This window comes from Stigmatopora argus, chromosome 9, assembly GCF_051989625.1.
Source record: "Stigmatopora argus isolate UIUO_Sarg chromosome 9, RoL_Sarg_1.0, whole genome shotgun sequence".
NCBI lineage: Eukaryota > Metazoa > Chordata > Actinopteri > Syngnathiformes > Syngnathidae > Stigmatopora > Stigmatopora argus.
Genome location: NC_135395.1, coordinates 16,703,243 through 16,724,840, shown reverse-complemented (window position 1 = coordinate 16,724,840; position 21,598 = coordinate 16,703,243). Strand labels below are relative to the sequence as shown.

Here is a 21,598-nt window from a genome sequence, read left to right as displayed (position 1 = left end):
ACAACCGGGAACGAACATTTTCAGCATTAAATCGAATAAAAACGTATGCCAGAAATACGACAGGACAGGCTCGACTTTCAGCATTAGCTTCGATGTCGATAGAAAAGAAGGAAGAAAGAAAGGAGGATGAATATTGTGTACAGTTAAAAAGGATTTTTGGTGAGTAAAATATGGCTATATTCCTAAATAATATTTCAATTGTATGAGGTTATTATTGATATTTTTTTATGTGTCACAGCTGTAGCTGCAGTAGAGGTTTTATAGCCATAAAATAGTTTTTGCTGAAGGCGTCACTAGAAAAATCTAAAGCAAATACAGTTGCAGTACGGCATACGACCATTCATAATATTGTTTACTTTAGATTTAAAGCATATAAATCACTGCTTGCGATCGGCTGGCCACGAATTCAGGGTCTGGTGCACATAGCAGGGATAGGCTCCAGCACCCCCCGCGACCCTTGTGAGGATAAGCGGTTCAGAAAATGAATGAATGCTATATTGCTTTTTTTTTTCTTTCCATGATGTCTGTCGGGTTATTAAAAGCATAACCCCAAACCATCGCATTTAAATAAAAGGAAATATAAATATTTTAAATGTACTGACTGTCCCTTCATATTACCTGCACTTAGATCCATGAAAGAAAACCCATTTGACACTAATTATATTTTGTGACACGCTATAATTGGAAAAATGAATTTGCAGGGTATGACATTAAATATGAAAAGGCAGTCAGCCGGCTCATGTACCTGGGAATCAGTCTAACCAGGAGTATTATTGGTGGCTCTCCAAAATGGCGAATAAGAGAGGACAACAGAAGATGGCGGAAGATATGGAATCGTCAACGATCTAAGAGGATGATAATGGAGAAAAATGGAGAGATCATTATGATGGGAGGAAGACTCATCCACGATATGTAAAACAACTTGCGTGACTTTTATTCTCGTTTAAATTATTCCAACCAATATATCCAAGGATTGTTCAACAAAATAATCTTAAATCATAAGACAACCACTAGACTTCATATTGCGATTTGATAAAACAAGTCATTGATAATTATTGTATCAAATAATCTCAAATGTCCAGAATTCATTGGTTCTATTACTGTAAATACAATGACAGTACTTTTGCATAAATTCAAAACAGGTTCTCTTTGCTTAAATATCAGGGTAAGAACAATTCATTTTTTTTCTTAAAGCTGACAATAATTCTGTGGTGCTGCCTGTCGCCTGTTAGTGGTCCATCTTGAAAGAGAAATAAAAGGACAAACTCTAGGGAAGAAAGAGCTCCTGTAATAGATTTATGCGCACATTATTGAAGCTGTACAGAATATTGTAGCAAAACAACATTTAGAACTGAACCAGGTAAAAGTCTCACTAAAGTTAGAGGAATAAAACTGTCAACAAAGTCAAACAAAATAAATAATAAAAATCAGATCATTTGCGAGACATTCATGACCTTATGATTTAAAGATCATTGGTCAAAAGAGCCTTACACAAACAATTGTGCCTTTTAGTCTACCTATTTCCTTTAAAATTATTTCTTTATTTTATCGAAATGGATGACCATGCAAATAGAAAAAGCCATTTAATTTATACTTGCAGATTTGGGGTTAAGGTTTACCAGTTTACCTCCATCAGTTCAAATAGCTAAATACGTAATTTAGCCTCTCATTTTCATTGCTAGCCGCCTTCTTCGGAAAAAAAAAAATCAGCTAATATGGATGTTGTTCACATCCAAGTCCACCACCAATTTAGCTTTACAGTCATAGCCATAACTTTAGAAATAGAATTATTTTGTAGAAATACATAATGTTAGTGTCTGAGGCCAATATATCACGTTCACCTATAAGTAGGATGGAATTGGTTTCCAAGATTTTAGAGATCATTTCATGAACTGAGAGATATCCATGAGGGTCATGGATTTCCTATGAACATCTACAATTTCCAAATTGGTAAGGTACAAAAAAAAACACAAGATTTTTACTAGAAAGGAGAAATAGGTCTACCGTGAAGAAAGAAAAGTTGAAAGAAGATGGAAAAAGGGTTACTATGAGTATTCCTGTTTAGCAGTAGTATTACAAGCAAACATGTTGTATTTTCTGTTCTATTGCAAAACAAAGACAAACAGTGGCATTTGGTTTAAATAGGAATTTAAACAGTCAGTCATGAAAATATTACTGCATGTGCAGTTTTGTTCATTTTAGTGTTCCCTTAATACACTTAATACATCTGCATGACCCACATTTTTTTTAAAAATAAATTTCTTGGACCTTTGTCAAGGATACTTCCAGATCAAAACATAAAGAAATCCAACATGTCCATCATGCTTCTGATGTGGGCGAAAATCTTCAGTAGCACATCTACCTGTATTGCAAGCATAGGAGTGATTTTAAAATCTTACTCACCACTGTAACATACTGTATATAAGTCTCTAATTCAATGGTGGGCTCAATACAAATATACAATCAGTTTGTAATCTGTGTTGGTCCATGAGCAGTCCAAATCTTGTCTGGTCCACATTTTAAGAGTTTATAGCAGTTTTTTTTTCACAATGTGGGATGATGAGACCCCAACACATAGCTGTACAAGGTCCAAAAAAACCAGTTCCTAAGTCAGAGAGTATTTCTTTGTAAACCAGGAGTCTTTAATCCACTATTAACAGTGTTTCTACCAGATATCAGAGCTTAGTTCTCTGCTGGTGATTGGGACAAAGGTGCTGTTCAGGTGAAGATTGGGCTTCTTTCCAAGTGTGCTGCTCTGAGAAACCTGGTAGACACACAATATAATATGGTTAAAGCAGTCATTGCCTTGGCAGTAATTTATTGTGCATCCCTAAAAAAGAAATGTGGTGCTGTGTTGTATTATTAACCCATAAAATGCAACTGTGTATCACGCCACCTACAGTTGCATCCAGAAGAATTTTGAGGATAACATACTTATAGATCTGCTTGAAACACCATCACAATGGATTATAACAAGGGGGTCAGACTCCGGTTGGTTCGCGGGCCGCTTTAAGGTCAACTTGATTTCACGTGGTATAGATATAATATTTACATTTTTTTTATAAATGGATTAAAAGCCCTGAATATTCAGTGTTTTATAGATTTAAAACAATACTTATTTTAGCTTTTTAATATATTTTTAGATTTTACAAAATGATTTTTTAACTAAAAACACAGAAAAAAATGATGAAAAAATTACAATTATTGATTTAAAAGGGGGAAAATCAGGAAATTTAATATACATCTATACTCTTCATTTTAATTTGATCCTAAAACAGAAAGTCGGCACTCATGATTTACTTTCCCGGGCCACACAAAATGATGTGGCGGGCCAGATTTGGCCCCCGGGCCGCCACTTTGACACATGTGGATTATAAATAAAACAATCAAAGATTGAAGATGAAACTTTCAGAAAGAGCTTGTCGCGGGTGGTCACAATCTAGTTCCCTGTGGCTACATCAAATTAATCAAAATCGCGTTCATCTGGCAGTTTACCTTGTGCTACGATTTAGATGCCATCTGAACAGGCGCAAATTGAGATGGATTTTCTGCCACTAAATTGTCATTCTACCAGGCACATGTCCAAGGACAATCCCTCTGCTGCTTACGCAAAGCCACCACTGGCTACCTTAGTCATCACTCTCAATATGTAGAACTCCCACAGAGATTAAATTGTATCTTTAATAACCACTACATTCAAGGCAGCATTGTGGCGAACGGCTTTGTTGAGCACAAATAGAGCTCCACTGTGCCCACTGTTTGGATAAATGGTCAGTTTAAACGTAAAGTTGATACTACAATTAGGTATTTCTACGCACTAAAAAATGTAGCTGTGCTTAACTCTGCAGTCTGGTGGATTGACATTGCGAGTCATTTAATGAGGACGAATGGGAAGGTAGTTGCCTGGCAAAGTATCTCGAAGGAGGACACTATTTTCACCCAAACATTTAATAATAAGGTGATGAAGAAAAAAAACTCTTAAACGCCTGAAAATTGTAATAATAAAGACTACATCTAAACAACATCTACATTTCCTCTCATTCATTCTGATTGTCTATTTGGGGAAATCCATGTTGATGGTGCATATAGAGTTAATATAATATACATTACAACTTGTCTTATTCCCAATGCTTTTGGAACAACTGTGTGTGATATGAGCATTAAAAAGAGAACAAGGCACCCCAGACTCCCCAAAAAACAAAGAGACTGATAAAAATTAAAGAAAAAAATGTGGATGCATTTTCTTTTTTGTATATTTATTTTATCCAAACAGACCTCTTCTTCCCCAGTCAACCGCCCTGAACCCCTAGGGAGAAAAGAGGGGTTTTAGTTGAAAAATCTCTGGGGACGTGCACACAAACAAGAGAGTTGAGGGTTAAAAAATTAGGATTGGTTTGCTACAAGCTTTCTACCAATAAACATTAATGTGCCTTCTCCCCACCTGTCCATTCAGAAGTGTCATGGGAATGTTACAGTAGACGTGGCGCCCCCCGGGGCCCAGAGTGGAGAACTGCATGGTGGATGGAGGTGGGAGCGGAGGCGACAGGGCAGGAGGAGGCTGTGGGGGAAGATGAAACTCGTAGCTACGGCAGAAATGCCTCATTTGGGATGCTGCAGCCATGTGACCCCCTCCGAGAGGCAAGGTCATCTGGTTGTAGTCAGGAATTTCTGTTGCCAAGGAAACCTACAGAGGAGAGAAACACCATTTTTTTAAAAACTTTTGTCATGCAGTGTTCCTCAAAACTGCATTTCAATTGACCTTGTAACAATATGGTTTGTTGGGTCCTACATTCGAAGCTAAAAAAATAAAAAATAAACAGAATGTACTAAGTAGAAAGTCATTGTAGGATTAGACAATACTAAGAAGAGGAGCAACCTGGGATGTGTGTTTAAGTAATTTATGTTTAAGAAAAAATGTCCCCTAACCAATTAAAAAAGATACTCCAAGGCATAAGATAATATATATAATGTAGATTAACTGCAACAGCTGACCTGTTGATGTCCATGCCGATTTTCATTTTGAGGCACCAGAGATGCTGAGGTGGTTGTCATGGCAATGGTGGAGACAGATGTCTGTAGGTCTCCAAATAGGCCTTGTTCACCAGAGTCCATCACCTGTTTGGGGGGATGGGTGTCGGGGCGGGGGCAGGTTGCGTTAATTTTATGAGAAGCCACAGAACTGACTCATTATTTATTTATTTATTACTTATTATTTGCCTTTTAGGGACTATCATAGTAATGTGATGTTTTGTGATCTTAATTTCATTACTTCACTGCCCATACTGAAGTCACGCGGATTAACCACTACACCATCAGTGATGTTTCATTCATCTAAACCCCCCACCTTAAGATTGTATTTTGAGAATATTCTTCACATATTATGAGCAGTATTGAGGTGAAGGGCCAAATCCACACTACTATTGCTATTCAGCCTACAATCTGTTACTGAGCGAGATGAATGGTTTATATTCAGTATTCTTCTGCAAAAAGGTTCCATTATGGGTGCTCATTGGCCTAAAAATTGAAAAGGCACTTTTTCTTGGTCTTTACTGTTGAAGCAGACTTCACATGAATGAACGAGCAAGCATTTAAAAAAAATGTTTAGCCCAATTCAAAAGTTTGATGTAACCTTGAAAACATGATGGTCCTGTCTGATTTATTCATTCATCATGTAGTACAGTCTATCCAAACTCAAGTGTTGAACCACTTCATGGCCATCTGATTACCAAGCCAATCAAGAGAAAGACATGGTGCAATGAAGCAACTGCCTGTTTTAATAATATTGCGGAATGCAACGTGGTTCTTGTAGGTACGTCAGTTTCCTACGTTTTCCTAAGTCAGAAAGGCTCTTAATTTTGTCATTAAAAGACGAACACAGAACTCCCGGAATTCTTTTTTTTGAGAGCAAACGATGTCGGTGGTCTTCTCCGAACCAATGCGTCAGACTGTTGCCTAATGTCGATTAGTCACCTTCTGATGGCAAGCCAATCAGGGGAAAGAAGGGGAGCGGTAGTCGCAGATATTTTTACCTGTCGCCGTGACAAAGTCTCTCTCCGTTTAGCAGGCATTTCGTAGACCACCTGTTTCCAAAACTTTGACGATAGTTCATTGCTCTTTGGACCCCTCCATTTGATGATGGATAAAACCTAACAAGAAAAAAGTAGATATTTGAATAAATCTTATAGTTTTAGATGGAAAATCAAACTCTCTGCTCACTGTTTTCTGAATACCTTGATTGTGTGTTTAAGTGCTTCCACCTCTTGAAAGTTGATGACGCTCTTAAGATCTGCACATTCTATCATGATGACCTAATATTAAAAAAATAAACACTTAAGGAGTTGACATGCACTAACATTTTCTATGTATAAAAAAAACCTTGTATTGCAGGTCTGGGCCAAGGCTGCCTATTGCCTTTTCTGCATTGTTGTTACTTTTTGTCATTCAATGTACAAAACAACATGAAAAAGGTTCCCTGAATCCTTGAACTATGGCGGCCCTATAACCTTTTCACATTCTATTTGTGTGCCCGTTGAAATTGGGTTTGACTTTGCTTTCATGCTAACATACAGTACAATAACACTCAAACATGAAAAAAATGTTTTGAAAGGTCTCAAAATGCTGACTTACTTTAATTTCTCCAGTTACCAGCATGGAGTGAAGGCGTGTTTCTATCTGAAAGATACTCCAACCTCTCTTGGCCACAAACTCTGGTGTCAAAACAATAATCAAACGTCGACTCTGCAGTACACTACGAGCTAGGTCCTCAATGTATGCTGAGTAAGCAGAACAGAGACAAAGACATAGTGATTCAATAGTGAGTTGGATGTGTTGTCATAAATAAATACTAGATATTTCCTAACTCGCAGATAATTTGGATTTATGTTTGTGGCATCCCTAATGCTATTCACTAAAAGAAGATCTGCATGAATTGCTGAAATAATTACATTTCCAGCGAACCTACTGCAATTTCACACAGAGTAATTAAATACCACAAATAAGACGCAGCACTGGTAAAATTAGGTCGACTGGCTTTTTATTTAATGGAAGTCTTCTCCATCTTTCTCTTAATATTTAAAATGCCCTTGAAACATATTTGATATAAATAATGAATCATTTCCATTTATTTTCAAACTATATGTATATTTTTCAAACTATATATGTTGGGTTTTGTTACTATGTCAGCAGCAAAGCAAAAAAAAGAGTTAGTAATTAAAATTAAATGAGGGCATACAAATTTTAAGCAAGGTGTATGGTTACTCTTTCTGTCAACTTTTTTGTTTTACTGTTTCCATGATCCGCCCTCAAACTGTCATTATGGAAACTTAGAACAACAGCCATGTTACCATCTAAACTGGCAAAGATAGTTTGTCATATGCCACAGAAAAGCAGCTATTGAGTGTAAAACGAGACATGAGTGCAAGAATCATAATCCCTACTGCAAAGAGGAGAAAAACCATTTTGAGTCAAAATGCTTTAGAGTCCTTAAAAGACCATGGCACCCAAATCCCATGTATCTGTAATGTGTTTGTGAAAATGAGGTCAGTCCATTGACAGATAGAGCAATAACCGTTGTATTTCCCACTTGAATTGGTCCGAGAGTGACACATAACCCCAGAATTATGACAAATGGTGTGTGTGTGTGTTTGTGTAGGTGTTGGGTAGTTGTTTGGGAAAGTAAGAATAATGATGTTATGGTTTACATGACATATGACTAGTTGTGACAATAGGTACAAGCACATACAGTAGATACAGTGTCACTGTGGTGAGTCCTACATGTTTTATATATTTGAACATAGTAAAGTTTAATGCTTTAGACAGAGTTTTCGTGTCAGAGAGGGATACTTATACCTGACTTACACGAATATATGCAAACACGAGAGAGAAAGAATCAGCAGATGAGAGTTGATGGATACTTACTACTACTCGGAATGAGATCTCTGTCTGGCAGAAACAGTTTGTATCCATAGTGTTTCTCCAAGACGTCAGGTAAGATCTCCAAAGCAAGAGTTTCCTCATCGCTGCTACTTCTACTGCGAAGAAGAAGATGTTTCATGAAACTCTGATGGCAAATCCTGTACATATTGGAAAATCTGCAAGGACTTTACTGGAAATCCAATTTGGGACTTTAAGGGCGAATTCGCCGGTACTCGGACGTTTTGTCGAAAGACGTTTGGTCCCCGGACGTTTGGTCCCCGGACGTTTGGTCGACCGGACGTTTGGTCGACCGGACGTTTGGTAGAACAGACGTTTGGTAGAACGGACGTTTGGTAGAACGGACGTTTGGTAGAACGGACGTTTGGTCGCCGGGTTGTTACGGTTGAAACCAGCTCTCAAAATTATAATCATGAGAGAGAGTGAGTTTAATATCTAAATATCTAATATCAAAATATCAACAGTAAACTCTCCGGTCGACCAAACGTCCGGTCAACCAAACGTCCGGTCGACCAAACGTCCGGTCGACCAAACGTCCGTTCGACCAAACGTCCGGTCGACCAAACGTCCGTTCGACCAAACGTCCGGTCGACCAAACGTCCGTTCGACCAAACGTCCGTTCGACCAAACGTCCGGTCGACCAAACGTCCGGTCGACCAAACGTCCGGTCGAACAAACGTCCGGTCGACCAAACGTCCGGTCACGGAATTCGCCACAGGAACGTCCATAGGTGACTTTCTTTGGTCTAGACTTGTTGTGTTGGAGCGATTCCTTTTCAGATTGCAATTTTTTGCAAGCGACCCAGGATTTGACAATAAACCCACGCATGTGCAAACATCATTAAATCATCAAACAAAACAGGCTAGATGGGGTAACACTGTAAAATACAGAAATAAACAATCATGGGGGTTGAAACACTCGTAATCATATTAATATGGTTCATCCAACTACAAGTGTTTACGAGAGATTTGACAAATCAAAGGGTATTGATGCAACGTCTATTTTACGTGCAAATATCAAGAAGGCATTCCGCTTCCTCATCGCTCCATGTCAAACCCTGACTCATGTTCGCTGACATACTGCTAACCAACCAATCAATATTTACTATAATGCCTGTGTCTACAGGAACATATTTAATCTAGAGATTAAAAAAGAATGCTCCCTACGGCTGACTGGGGACCAGTTTAGGGTGTAGTCTGCCTTTCGCCAGAAGTCAGCAGCAGGGATAGGCTCCGGCATCCCCTGCAAGCCTTACGAGGATGCGCGTTACGGAAGAAGATTAAAAAGCCAAATGCATGGAAAATCTAATAAAAGAACAGTCAAAAGTTTCTACATTTGAAATATGGCATATTTTTCCTCATCTCATCTCATTTTCTGAACACCTTGATCCTCACTAGGGTCACTGGAGCCTATCCCAGCTGACTTCAGGCCAGAGGCCACACAGATGGACCGACCTGGATTCGAACCAAGGTCCCCCACAGTGAGGCCGACGCGCTAACCATTCATCCACTGGGCCACCCATGTTATCTTTTTAGTACAGTAAATTAACTAATGCCACACTTAACCGGTGAAGCAGATATTACTGCATTAAGTACTGCACTGCATAGGATATTATTGAATATAAAATGTCCTTACCTGCCCAGAGAGTCCAAATCCACTTTCGTGTAAGATAGATAGGCATCATACTCCTTATTATCTGATAAGACATAAAAAAGGTTACATATCACACAATAAACATTCATTGAAACACTATTATTGACATACTTTAGTAAATTACAGCAGTTATTCAAACCCAGAGAGACATTGTACCATAATATATATAGTACTATTATACAAGAAATATATTGGTTTTGTTGTTAAATGTTCTCTATGCCAATGTAAAATATATATGTTTAATCCTCTGAAGTAATTTGTTTGGAACATTTGGATTCAGGCTTCATTAAAAAGAAGGGTTGTTTTTAATTGATTCATGTTGATTTGGTCTATCGTTACAGATTGCAGCATTTTGGAAGAAGTGGCAAGCTGGTGGTCAGCCACGGTGACTCTATTAGTACAGTAGGGTTAAAATCCAAGCTGCATGAATGACTCTGGAAAGTTTACAGCATAACTTCACAGATTCTAACAGCAGCTGTGCCATAACAGAGACAAAAGAAAACTCACCATCTTCAGTTTCATCACTGCCGAAATGTCTCCTGTAGCACAGCATAATTTCCAAGTTGTAACATTTATAAAGTGCTGTTAAGACTCCTAGCAGCAGTAATATCACTCCCAGACCACCAGCCAACTCTAGACGATACATATCTACAAGCACAGACAGGAAGAGAGAGAAAAAGAAAATAAAACTTCATATCAGTGGGAAAGAAAAAAAAAAATCAGATCATTTCTCAGATTTAACACCAGAACACAGAACCTCTAACTTCCGGAAGCACCTATTTTTGCAGAAACAAAGTAAATTATATTATAGTCATTTCATACCAGAGATTTTTACAGAATTCATGATAATAAAAAAGCCCCACCCTTGAACAAAAAATTTAAACTGAATCAGATGTTAAATTGGTGGGATGACAAAAAAAATCATGTTGATTTAAATTATTGATTAATAATTGTCTCCTTTGCCCTCGACTGTGGACAGCTAGATCAGGTAGTAAGTGACAAATCAATAAGTTCACATTGAAATAAATTATATGAATGGTGAGATGATTTTATTATTGCTTTGTTCATTACATAATTGAAGTTAGAAGTGAAACAAGCAAATCAAACTCACTGCTTTGTGAAGATCATTTGGTGCGTCGTGGGACTAATTATTTTGTTATTCACCCCAAAAGATTTGATCCAACAACTGAATTTATTATGCCAATGACGTAACATAACCTCTTCATCCACCCATTGCCGTTAGAACATTTAAAGTCAATTTCATCCAGAACGCATTCTTAAATTGACCAATTTGATAAAAATTTTCACAATATTTACATAAAGATCCTTAAAATAATCAGATAATAATAGTAAAAATGACAAAAATTGTGCACAATACACAAAAAGTTGTGTTTACAATGTGGGACTGACCATTTCAAAATGACATACTGCAAAACTACAGTACAAAGCCCATAAAATGTCCTAGAAGAATGGGTTTGAATGACAGTGTTATGATTCCAGGAGTAGAATGGATGGATGGTAGATTGGTAGCACTCAGTTGCTGAAAGATATGATTGTAAATGTGATCTATTACTGTCTTGCTCTTCCCTCCACACAAACAAATCTCCCGCATAGCACACAAACAACGATGCCGGCCACTTTAAAACTCGATAGGTACTTGGGGATTTGCGGATGTTCCATATCTCTGCACAACTTTTCACACATTTCATTTCATACTCCAGAGAAGAGAAATATATATGTATTCAGTGTCTAAGCTCGAGGTTACACAATGTTAAAAACAACAACAAAATACATTTCAGTACTACAGACAAGGCATTAGGGATTAATTTTGTCTGAGTTTAAATGAGTAGATTTTTTTAAATCCAAAAGTCTGTCACTAAAAGTAATTTTCATTAGTAGTCACAGCAGTTGAATAGTCCAAAAGAGGTTCTTTTTCAATAATGATTTTGTTCCTTTTATTTTCTACCCTGCTCCGACCTCCTGCCTGTGACCCTGGAATTGATCCCAGCATGGTTCCTCGAAGGACATCTCCATTACTGAAGTTAAATAGCTAATACATATAAAGGTTTTTCAGCACATGATACAAAGCCAAGATTTTAGACAACAAGTTTTGACTTCTATCACGGATTAATCAAAATGAGAGAACATTTTTTTCAAACAGTACAAAAATATCCTTCATGACACACAAAATAGGATGAATGATAGAACTATAAATGCACAATTAAAGTATCATCATTTGTTAAACCACTAAAAGCTTACTGGGGAAAAAAAACTGCAAGTAAAGACAAACTTAAAAGTTGACGGTTAGGGGTGCCTATACTTTAGTTTCAAAAGAACAATGTCAAAGGTATTACGCTTGTCCTCTCAACGTTGTGAGGTATGCATTTCAGTCATATTTTGCATTTAATAAGCGTTCAGTTTATGCATGAAAATATTACTCTTAGATTGCTTTAAATAATGTCGTGTTACCAACTTTCACCAGTAGACGTCTCTCCAATCCTGTGATAGCTGACTTCCATTCTGAATTGGCAGTTTTGCACACATTAGGAGAGTGACAGAGGAGATGGGAGTAGTGGTGGAACTTTGAGGTTTCACTAATTGCAAACGAAATTTGCAAGAAGGTTACTTAAAATCAGATTACTCTATCAGCCTCTCATCCTTCCTCCACCTTTCATTTCCACGAGAGAGTACTTCTCCCTTTTTGTTGATCTTCTACATCAAACTGTTGCACAATTTTCCTTCACAAATAAATTATTTCTTTCATTCATTTTCTGAACCGCTTATTCTAACAAGTGTTGCGGGGGATGCTGGAGCCAATCCCAGCTGTCTCCGGGCCAGAGGCAGGGGACACCCTGAATTGGTGGCCAGCCAATCGCAGGGCACAAGGAGACAAACAACCATTCACACTCATAACTAAGGGAAATTTAGAGTGTCCAATCAGCCTACCACGCATGTTTTTGGAACGTAGGAGGAAATCTTAAAAATGTTGCCAAACAAATTGTTGATATCCCCGCGACCCTAATGAGGATAAAGCGGTTTAGAAAATGAGATGAGATGAGAAATTGTTGATATAACTTGTCAGAGTAAAAAAAAAGTGGACATGTAGGTTATGTTGTCCTAAGAAAAGGGCATTTTAGAGTTTAACATTTTAATTTAGTAGGTTATGTTGTCCTGAGAAAAGGGCATTTTACAGTTTAGCATTTTAATTTAGTCTTTCTTTGAAATAAAAAGGCATGAAAAATCCGACAAAATACGTCAGTCCCGGGGTTAAATAACAAAATCCAAAGGCGACAAAAACCAATACTTGGATTAATAGAATCAGAAATTTATTATTGATATATTTTATAATGAACAAAATTAAGTAATCAAACATCCCAGGTTGCTCCTCTGTTCTACCACTCTCTTTTTCTAACCTCCTTTTATTCCTCCTTCTAGTAACATAACTACAAACCCTATCTCTGCGTGCGGATTACATAAAACATGGATGCATTCATCAATTTAACAACTGGGTGACTGGAGCTTGGGCGCACTCATAATTCAATCACACATAGTGTGTGAAATCAAGCTTTGATAATGTGTGCTTACTTAGCATAACATGTGCTTTGTTTCGGCTGTCGTGTTGTGTTCTGGAGCTCTGACATGACCTCGCTACGGCGTCGCACCAGAAGGCAAAAGAAACAGAAAGATTGCTACTTAGCATGGCTACTGAACCCTGAAAGAAAATCAGCCCACACTACGGGCAGAAATGCTTGGAATTGTTAAGATCATAAAAGCTCTTTCACTGACATAAGATGACCTTTCGTGAAGTGTCAAGATGGAAAAGCTGAGCACTGTGCAGAATGAGCTGAAGAGGAAAATCAGATGGGGCATTTTGGTAGCCACCTGCAGGAGAAATACGGTGCCTCCACTGCAGTTGATCGACGACCATCTCCGGCCACAGATGACTGGACACAATGGTGCGGCAAATGTGGGTGAATGATCTGAACCTTTCCTTCAATTGGTCTGATCACACAGGCAGCTCTGCCACCACCCAGGAAATGATGTCTCCCCTCAAGCCCCCACTCCCGCTACAACAATCTGTTCCTCTCTACTAACCAGGTGAGAACAGAGCTGCGAAGGACAAAGGCATGGTCGGCGACAGGTCCAGATGGACCCGCTGCAGTTCGTCTACCAGCCTGGCATTGGAGTAGATCATGCTGTCATCTTACTCCACTGAGCTCTCTTTCACCTGAAGAGCGTTGTTGCATTGTCAGGATCATGTTCTTTAATTTCCTGAGTGCTTTCAACACCATGTAGCCTGAACGTCACAGAAACAAACTGGAGCATGTAGGTGTTCTCAAGCTGTACACTCCAATGTAAAGATGGCCCTTCCAACAGATTTATTTAAAGATTTTTCGTGGCAGTTGGGTAAATTAGATCATTCTGCGTCACTGTTTCAAACTTTGAATGACAGAACACCTGAGAGTTCCAGTTGTCACAATCGGTGGCGGATGTGGACGATGGACGAATGTGAACAGGATCCTGGTGCACTGAGTGTCAATGGGCCCTTAATTTAATAGGCTGCAAAGTGGGGATGGGGAGGTTATATTTAGGCTGTGTCCCGGATGGCCAGCACCCACTAATGCCTGCCCTTGGTCATAGTGCTCCGACTGAAATGATACAGAAAACCTGAAAGATCTTCCCGATGTCTTGAAATTGTATTCTTGTATAAATAGGTTATATATGTCAAGAAACCTCTACAAATTTTGAGAGAGTTTCTCTATTAATAATTTGCATGCATTATATTGGACACCAACATTAAATGTCAATACAGCTTTTCCTGTTTTATTGTTATTTTTAGTACTATTTTCGGAATAGTACTAAACATGAAGATCGGCATGAAGATTCTAGGTTTTGATGTTGTTTGCGTAACTGTTGCTCCTTCCTTGCTTTCAAACACACACAAATAAACACATTCCTCTTTATCACTGTTATTACTGTGTTAAACGATGACCGACCTTGTTGACCCTCACTGCAAGAGTGTATCATTATAATATTGCTTGTGGATGTTTATATGTGCGTGCCAGTACCCAGTGTGAGAGGTAAGTATTTTAAGATAGATTTGACACCCACGGCAAAAGACATAAGGATCTGGTTTAAGTTCAAGTTCAGTGCCTCAGTTTTCACTCATTCATTTTTTTTTCATTTTTGTCCCTGTGTACATCGAAAGTATACCTTGAGCTTGTTTTTTTGTTCATAGTCTTCAGTCTCTTTTGCTATTTCTATCGTGTTCTTTTTCCTCATGCCCAAGCTCATGTCCCTGCACATTTATATCCAATTGCACAAGGTTTTTCAGCCCTGTTATCAAATGAACCCGAGGTAACAGAGAGTACCCCCTCCCCTACGCTGTGTCACGATCCTTCATCTCTTTTTGTCTCTCTTTTTCTGGCTTGTGGCCACAGACTCCACAAGGCATCTATTAAATGTTTTACACTGGGAACTCATTCATATTTCAGTTAAATCTTAAATGTGGCATTAGTGAGATTATGTTTTTCTTCTCTTATACTCCCTGGTCATGGCAGGAGGTAGAGGACACATTAAACAAAATGCAAGGGCTAAATGACTCGCAATTGTATGTGGATGGCAGGTCTTTTTTTTAAATTAATTTTAAACTGCCAAACTAATTACTTGCCGTATTAAGGGTTAATTCTTATAATAATAGTGATATCAAGAATGCAAATAGTAACGATACATTGGTTGTATATTTTCACCAAGGCTGTCATATAGTATAAAAACACAGTTTGTCTGATGCAGAAAAAGGCCCAGGGATCACCTATTGGTAAGCTTACTCTAGTCAAAGATGATGTGTGGGGAAATAGAAAAAACAGTGGAGCTGTAAGTGGAAATAAATATTGGCAATATATATATTGAGTAATTATAAACCTATTTCATTTCGGTAATGACTTGGTGATGCTCGAGTGGGTGGTGATCATTTAAGTGGAGATGCTTTAGTGAGTGTCAATGGCAAGACAGAAGCACCAAAACAAATAGTTTGACTAAGGGCAAAAGATACAATGTTAAAGGAGGGGGATCTTGGACAACCGTTGCTAAAATAAGATTAAAAAACACCCTAATTTCAACACCACCACCATTTGATAGCTTTCCAAAATACCTAAAAAGTCATGAAACCAGTTTACTTAACTCCTACATTAGAATCAAGGTAGACATTTTTAAAAGTCAGGCATTAGAGGAACAACATGAGGCAACATTTGTACCTTTCTTCTGTAGTAACACACTCCCACGGCGCCGCCCTATGTGGTTCTCCACATAGCAGGTGTAATTAGCCAGGTCGGTCTCCTCGAGAGCGTCAAAAGTTAAGGACAGTTGCACTTCCTTTTCCCCCAAATGCTCCCTTAAAACCCTGGATAATCAAACAAAACGTAAAATTACATGTCATCAGTGTTTTTTTTTCGTCGGAAACCTTTCATAATTTTTGAACAAAAGAGAACAGGAGTAAAAAAAAATAGACAAAGATTACAAGAACTGAGAAAATACACTCTTAGAGACCCGTGTTCCGAAAATTGCTCGAACAACATTTTAAGGAGACGTATTTAAAGTTCACAAATAGGCTACAGCCAGGACAAAAGAAGTGGAATATGTTAAGAACATAGAAAGGAGTAAATGATGCATAGAGAAACGTAGTTAAGTGCAGCAGAGTAGAGTGCATTAAAAAGTAGGACAGATGGAGTATGAGGCATTTGTAGAAAACAGTGCAGCAGGTGCAAAAAGCTTCTGTCCTTACGGTAAGGTCAGATACCACATAAGCCTGCAAGGAGGCGGATGGCAGGAGGCAGCCTGAACTTGATCGGGGGTTGACCCCTTCTTTTGGAACCTGATTTAGGGTCGCAATGAGCTATTACTACTGAAAGGCACATTGGTGGTGCTTGCTGAAACAGCACTTTTGGTCCAAAGTCCTGTACTATGACAGCCAAGCCTAATGGCTGAAAACAATAGAAACATTAAAGGCTGGAAAGTGCAGAAACATTAGGCTTGCAAAGTGGATTTTGGTACCTGCAGTCTCCTAGCTGGTAGCAGGATACTGCATTTGAAGTGAATGTTGGAAATGCAATCTTGATATATGCACTAAATAGGAGAAAATGATTCTATTCTTATCATTCATTTTCTGTACCCCTTATCCTCACAAGGGCCGCTGGAGCCTATCTATCCCAGCTAAATGCGGGCATCAGGTGGGGGACACCCTGAATTGCTGACCAGCTAATCGCAGTCTATTCTATTCTCTATGTAGATATAAAATGATGAACCTAATTTTTTTTTCACTTCAAGCATTTGTGTTTTTTGTCTGCTGTCATATGAATGGAAGTGAAATCAAAATTGGAGAATTTGAATAAGGTTTTGCATTACAAATACTGTCAATTAGTGGTATTTAAATATACAAGGAGGAAAGACAAATTATAGCATCATTTTAATTTCATTGTCACTGTGATTTTTGGGCTTATTTAAAGAAAAGTGTTCTTTTTAAACTCATTGGCTGTCTTTGACAGCACTACACAGCCAATCTTTTTCAAGTGAGGGCTTGTATAAAAAAGAATATTGATTCATGCCATTGTACCAATTCAAATTGATTATGTCTACTCATCATAATCTAGTGATAAACTCATTTAAATTTGCAGCAGGGTGGCTGAGTTTTAGAATGCCTATCTCTGCCATAAGCCAAAACGCAAAATTAATATATCTTGTTGTACTTAATAAAATATGTTTATATAACAATTATATAAAAAAAATATAACAACATTCAACAGATCAAAACTTGCCTAAATTGGGTGTTGTCAAGCTTTGTTGTAATCATGCTTGAGGTCAACAAATCCTGTTAGCAACATGCCTAAACAAATTGTGTAATGTATATGCATCCCCTAAACATCAGATCAGGAGTCTCACTCTAATGTAGCATGTCGGATTTGGAACAGTAAATGATTGGATCTTGTAGCCAGAGGACTGAATCATGAGATGGAGAACTCATCAGGCACAGGTTAATTAAATACCACAGGGTATGATTAGTTTCAAATTTAAATACACCCTCTTTTGTTCACTACTATCCTGAGAACACTTTCTCAGGCTAATCAATGGCTTAGTGGTTAGCCCATTATCAAATACTACAAGGACCTGGGTTTAATCCTGGGTTATAGAGTATAAAACTAACGTGCCTTTTAAGGAATTGGGTGTTTTGGCAGCATGATGGAGCATTATGGAAAAAGCACAAAAATGTCGACAGTCATAAGTGGCGGGGATCAATCAATTTGTACACGACAGCACGTTTCACAAGGGAAATGAGCTCTTAATTCCACAAGAAAAAACTGAATTGCCACCAGTACAATGAGTTCACCACAATGTAAGATGATTTCAATTACCTAACATCACTTTCTTTAATATGTCCAGCAAGTTCTTCAACAAACTTCTCTCCTTTCATCCAGTAGATTATGGGCCTCCTGTTTTCTCCACTGTATCCAAAAAATGCCTTGCAGTCCAGACTTAGAGGCATGCCTGAAACATACAACACGGCTTTCATGATGCAGAGTATACAGACAAAACTGTACAAAAATGTGGCAATTTATTGAAGAACATGCAAACTCCACACAAGCCAACTTATGTTTTGATTATCTTAATAAAAAAATACTTGTAGAATTTCTATTTACTTTTCTTTAATAAATAGAGTTCGATGAGAAATATTAATTGTGCATTTTGGCTTATGGCAGAGATACATAAGGCATAGCAGATAAAGCCGTGTACAATGATGTGAAGGCTGGGTCATTTATGACAAAGTGTAAGGAGCCCCGTTTTCCATTGCATTTGTGCTCATTAGGGCTCTGAGTAAGATGAACACTATTCCATCTGACTTTGGGCAAGAGATGGGGTCCAACATGGACCAGTCACCGGTCAATTTGTGGTCAGTCACTCATCCAAAATGCCATTAGTACGCAACAAAATGAATTGACCAAGCCTTTCCAATAATAATAACAATAGACAACTCCAGCAAGGTCAAGTTAAAATCACAACTTTTATATTCAGTTTTACAAGTGTTCACTGCGGCCAACATCTCCAGTATGGGCGACATCCATGCAATAAACTAATGCCCCCGTAGAGCGTATCAGTGTATCACAATCGACTTTACGATCCATCCTGTCAAGTTGATAGCAAGGTCATCGATGTTAGCGGATAGCGGTAGAACATAAACTCGATCTTTCAAAATCTGACAGACAAAACAACTCCTCTTTGCTCACTGATTCATTTTATGACAGAGCTTGAGAACTGAAGCAATGTGCATTGAAATTCACATATTTCTTTGGAATAATCACGTTTTTTGGAAAATCCATTTAATGTAACAGTAATGTAGTCATTGTGTAAATATGTTTATAAAACCATAAAACATTTATATGTTCATGTCTCTGACACAATAAATCGGCTTTGCTTCTTCTGGACTTGCTCCATTTTTGCTTCCCTAATTGCCAAAACATGGACATGAACATCGTCAACTAATGTTGCTTTTTGGCTGTCATGTGATCGTGGCTAAGCAGCAACCAATTCAAAAGTGTAGTTTGACTCTAATGTCCAGGCTAGATTCTGTTCATGTCATGTAAGGCAAAAGGAAAAAAAAAAACAGACTGATATGAAACAACACATACCCTTTCAATCTAAAACATTCAATCCCTGTCTCATGTGTTTGGTGGTTTGAAAAATGTGCATATTTGTTTTGGTAAAAGCTGAGCTTTGGGTCTTTGGATCAGTGGGAGGATGTGACGACATGTTCCCATTTCATCCATTCCCATCCTGCCTCCAACAAATGAGTTAATGTTAAATCCTTTCTCATTCTCGTATCCTCAAATGCTTCAGTATTAAATCCTTTATGTGTACATGGCAGTGACACCTTCCAAAATCGCATCATTTTTAGCCAATTGCAGCTTCCACAATTGTCAGTGGTAATCCTTTTTGAAGATTTTCCAACATCTTTTTTTCCCTGTTTATGTTTGCCCTATTTATGTAATGAGTAACTGTGCTGTTTTTCTGCGTGCATTTCTAGTTGCTTTTGTTCTATTTACGCTCTTTCTGTTTCTCACTTGGATTTTTTGGCTCATTTTAAGGTTTGAACTTGACAAGGGAAGTACTTTCTAATACTCAGTGATAGGACAGCAGCTGATATCAAAAGATTTTAATTAAAACCACTGTGGTGTTCACCTATGGCATTAGTAATTAGAAATACTTGGAAATGTGTTTAGTTGGTTATTGTTATATGTTATGTAAGGTATTTATATTTTATGTTTACCTCCAACCATTTATAAAATATAAAGAAATCTACGTTTTGCGTACTTCATCTATGTGGGCCCTCATCGAGCTGTAAGAAGTCAGTTTAGATAGCAATAATATCTGACAGTAGTGTATTGTTGGTGTGATAGGAGTTAATAAATATGTCGTTAAGAATCATTTCTCAAAATATTAAAACATTTCTTTCTCACAGGAAATGAAACTGCCACAAAGAAGGAAAATGAGATTTCACTATTCTACTCACATCATTCTATCACACCATCTGTCATTGACTTTATCAGTTGCTTTAGACATCCTGCCTTTTTAGTCTGAGGAACACAAATAATCAAAAGCCGAGCTGATTCCTAATAGCCCTCTAAGGAAAGACAATCAAATCTCAGTCTTTGACCATATTTGGCAATTTCCTGACAGGTCTAATTAAAAAAAAGTTCCTTGCTCTAATATACCTATTCTAGACATTTGATTGGCTCGGGGACTGTCCTCGTTAAGAAGTGTTTTAAATTAACAGATGAAATTAGAAAGGAGATTAGTGGCGATATGCTTGACAAGGTTAATTAAATGACCAGTCATAAGGGCTTTGTAAAATCTAAACTGACAGTTAAAGAGAAGCCAGAGCTCCCTTTCACTCAACTTTCCAGTGTGTTTTTCCGCTGTAAAACGATATTTTTAAGTACAGTATGATACCCTGCTGCTATTATCATCTTACAATGGAACACAATATGCATTTTACTTAGGAACAGTTTTGTTGTTGGGAACATGACATTTTCAAAGAGCACAAATGTTATCTTGGTTAAGGTGTGAGGATTTATCTCACAGCTATGAACACATGGTACCCCAGGGGAAAATAAAACAAACCTCATCCTTCACAAGCCATTAAAAGCCATTAATAATTGTGTTTACTTTCCTCTAAAAAAACTGCAGATTAATTGGTTTGTCCAAAACTTGACTTACAACACGATGCTATTGTTGAAGGCAACACATGATCTTCTTTTCTCTCAGAAAATGTGTACATAAATGTTTAATTCCGTCTTCCAATATAAAAGCAGATTTTTGCAAATCTCTGCTTTGATAAACAAATACAAGGCACACTATGCTGTCATCTGCCAACAGAGATCAGAGAATGTTTAGTATTCACACTGAGCTACAAGGGTTAATTAATTGACAAAATTGTGACACAGAAATTCTAAGTTTTTTGATGCAACGGCAACTAAACAAATTGCATTTATTTGGCTATCCTTACATATTTTTTGGGCTATGGCTGCATTAAAATCTCTGATTTTCCTGTTCATTATAGACTGCACTCTACAGCCGTTGCCAAATGGATTTTAAAAACAGCGTTAACTTCTAAAATATGACCCAATCGCAAATGAAGTGTTGACTCAATCTAGTATTTGTACAAAATTTTCTAACTTTCTAAAATGTAAACTACTATGTAGCTAAAAAATAGACTGCTTTTACCATTGGTCCTTCATTCACACTAACTCAAAGGCTGAATAATAAAATATATATTTTTTTAGTGTTCCAATCACAAAGATGAGCAAAACAGAAGAAAACAAGTGAACAAGCAGGCTGTAACAGTGCAGTCTTATGATTTAATAACCACTGACATGCAGATTTGCAACATATGTCCGGCGAGTTGCTCTAGGTGTTGTTGGTGCTTTATGGCATATAGCCAAATGTCTCGCACTGTCTCGCTCAC

The 21,598-nt window shown here is 37.8% G+C and overlaps 1 protein-coding gene across 5 annotated transcripts in view; it reads right to left on the bottom strand.

Annotated features, from left to right (window-relative positions):
• Positions 1-936: 936 nt before the first annotated feature.
• LOC144082869 (X-linked interleukin-1 receptor accessory protein-like 2) overlaps positions 937-21,598 on the bottom strand; it is a 160,346-nt gene continuing 139,684 nt past the window's right edge. For 2 of the 5 annotated variants that reach the window (XM_077610331.1, XM_077610332.1), the window contains exons 8-19: positions 17,991-18,123; positions 15,840-15,985; positions 10,093-10,233; positions 9,568-9,628; positions 7,918-8,030; positions 6,628-6,773; positions 6,231-6,308; positions 6,030-6,146; positions 4,993-5,115; positions 4,442-4,684; positions 4,276-4,306; positions 937-2,764 (exon numbers count right to left, since the gene is read on the bottom strand). In XM_077610331.1, coding sequence (XP_077466457.1) covers positions 2,676-2,764; positions 4,276-4,306; positions 4,442-4,684; positions 4,993-5,115; positions 6,030-6,146; positions 6,231-6,308; positions 6,628-6,773; positions 7,918-8,030; positions 9,568-9,628; positions 10,093-10,233; positions 15,840-15,985; positions 17,991-18,123 — 1,421 coding nt within the window. In that variant the 3' untranslated portion in view covers positions 937-2,675. The remainder of the gene's footprint in view (positions 2,765-4,275; positions 4,307-4,441; positions 4,685-4,992; positions 5,116-6,029; positions 6,147-6,230; positions 6,309-6,627; positions 6,774-7,917; positions 8,031-9,567; positions 9,629-10,092; positions 10,234-15,839; positions 15,986-17,990; positions 18,124-21,598) is intronic. The other 3 variants (XM_077610333.1, XM_077610334.1, XM_077610336.1) reach the window with 3 other exon arrangements.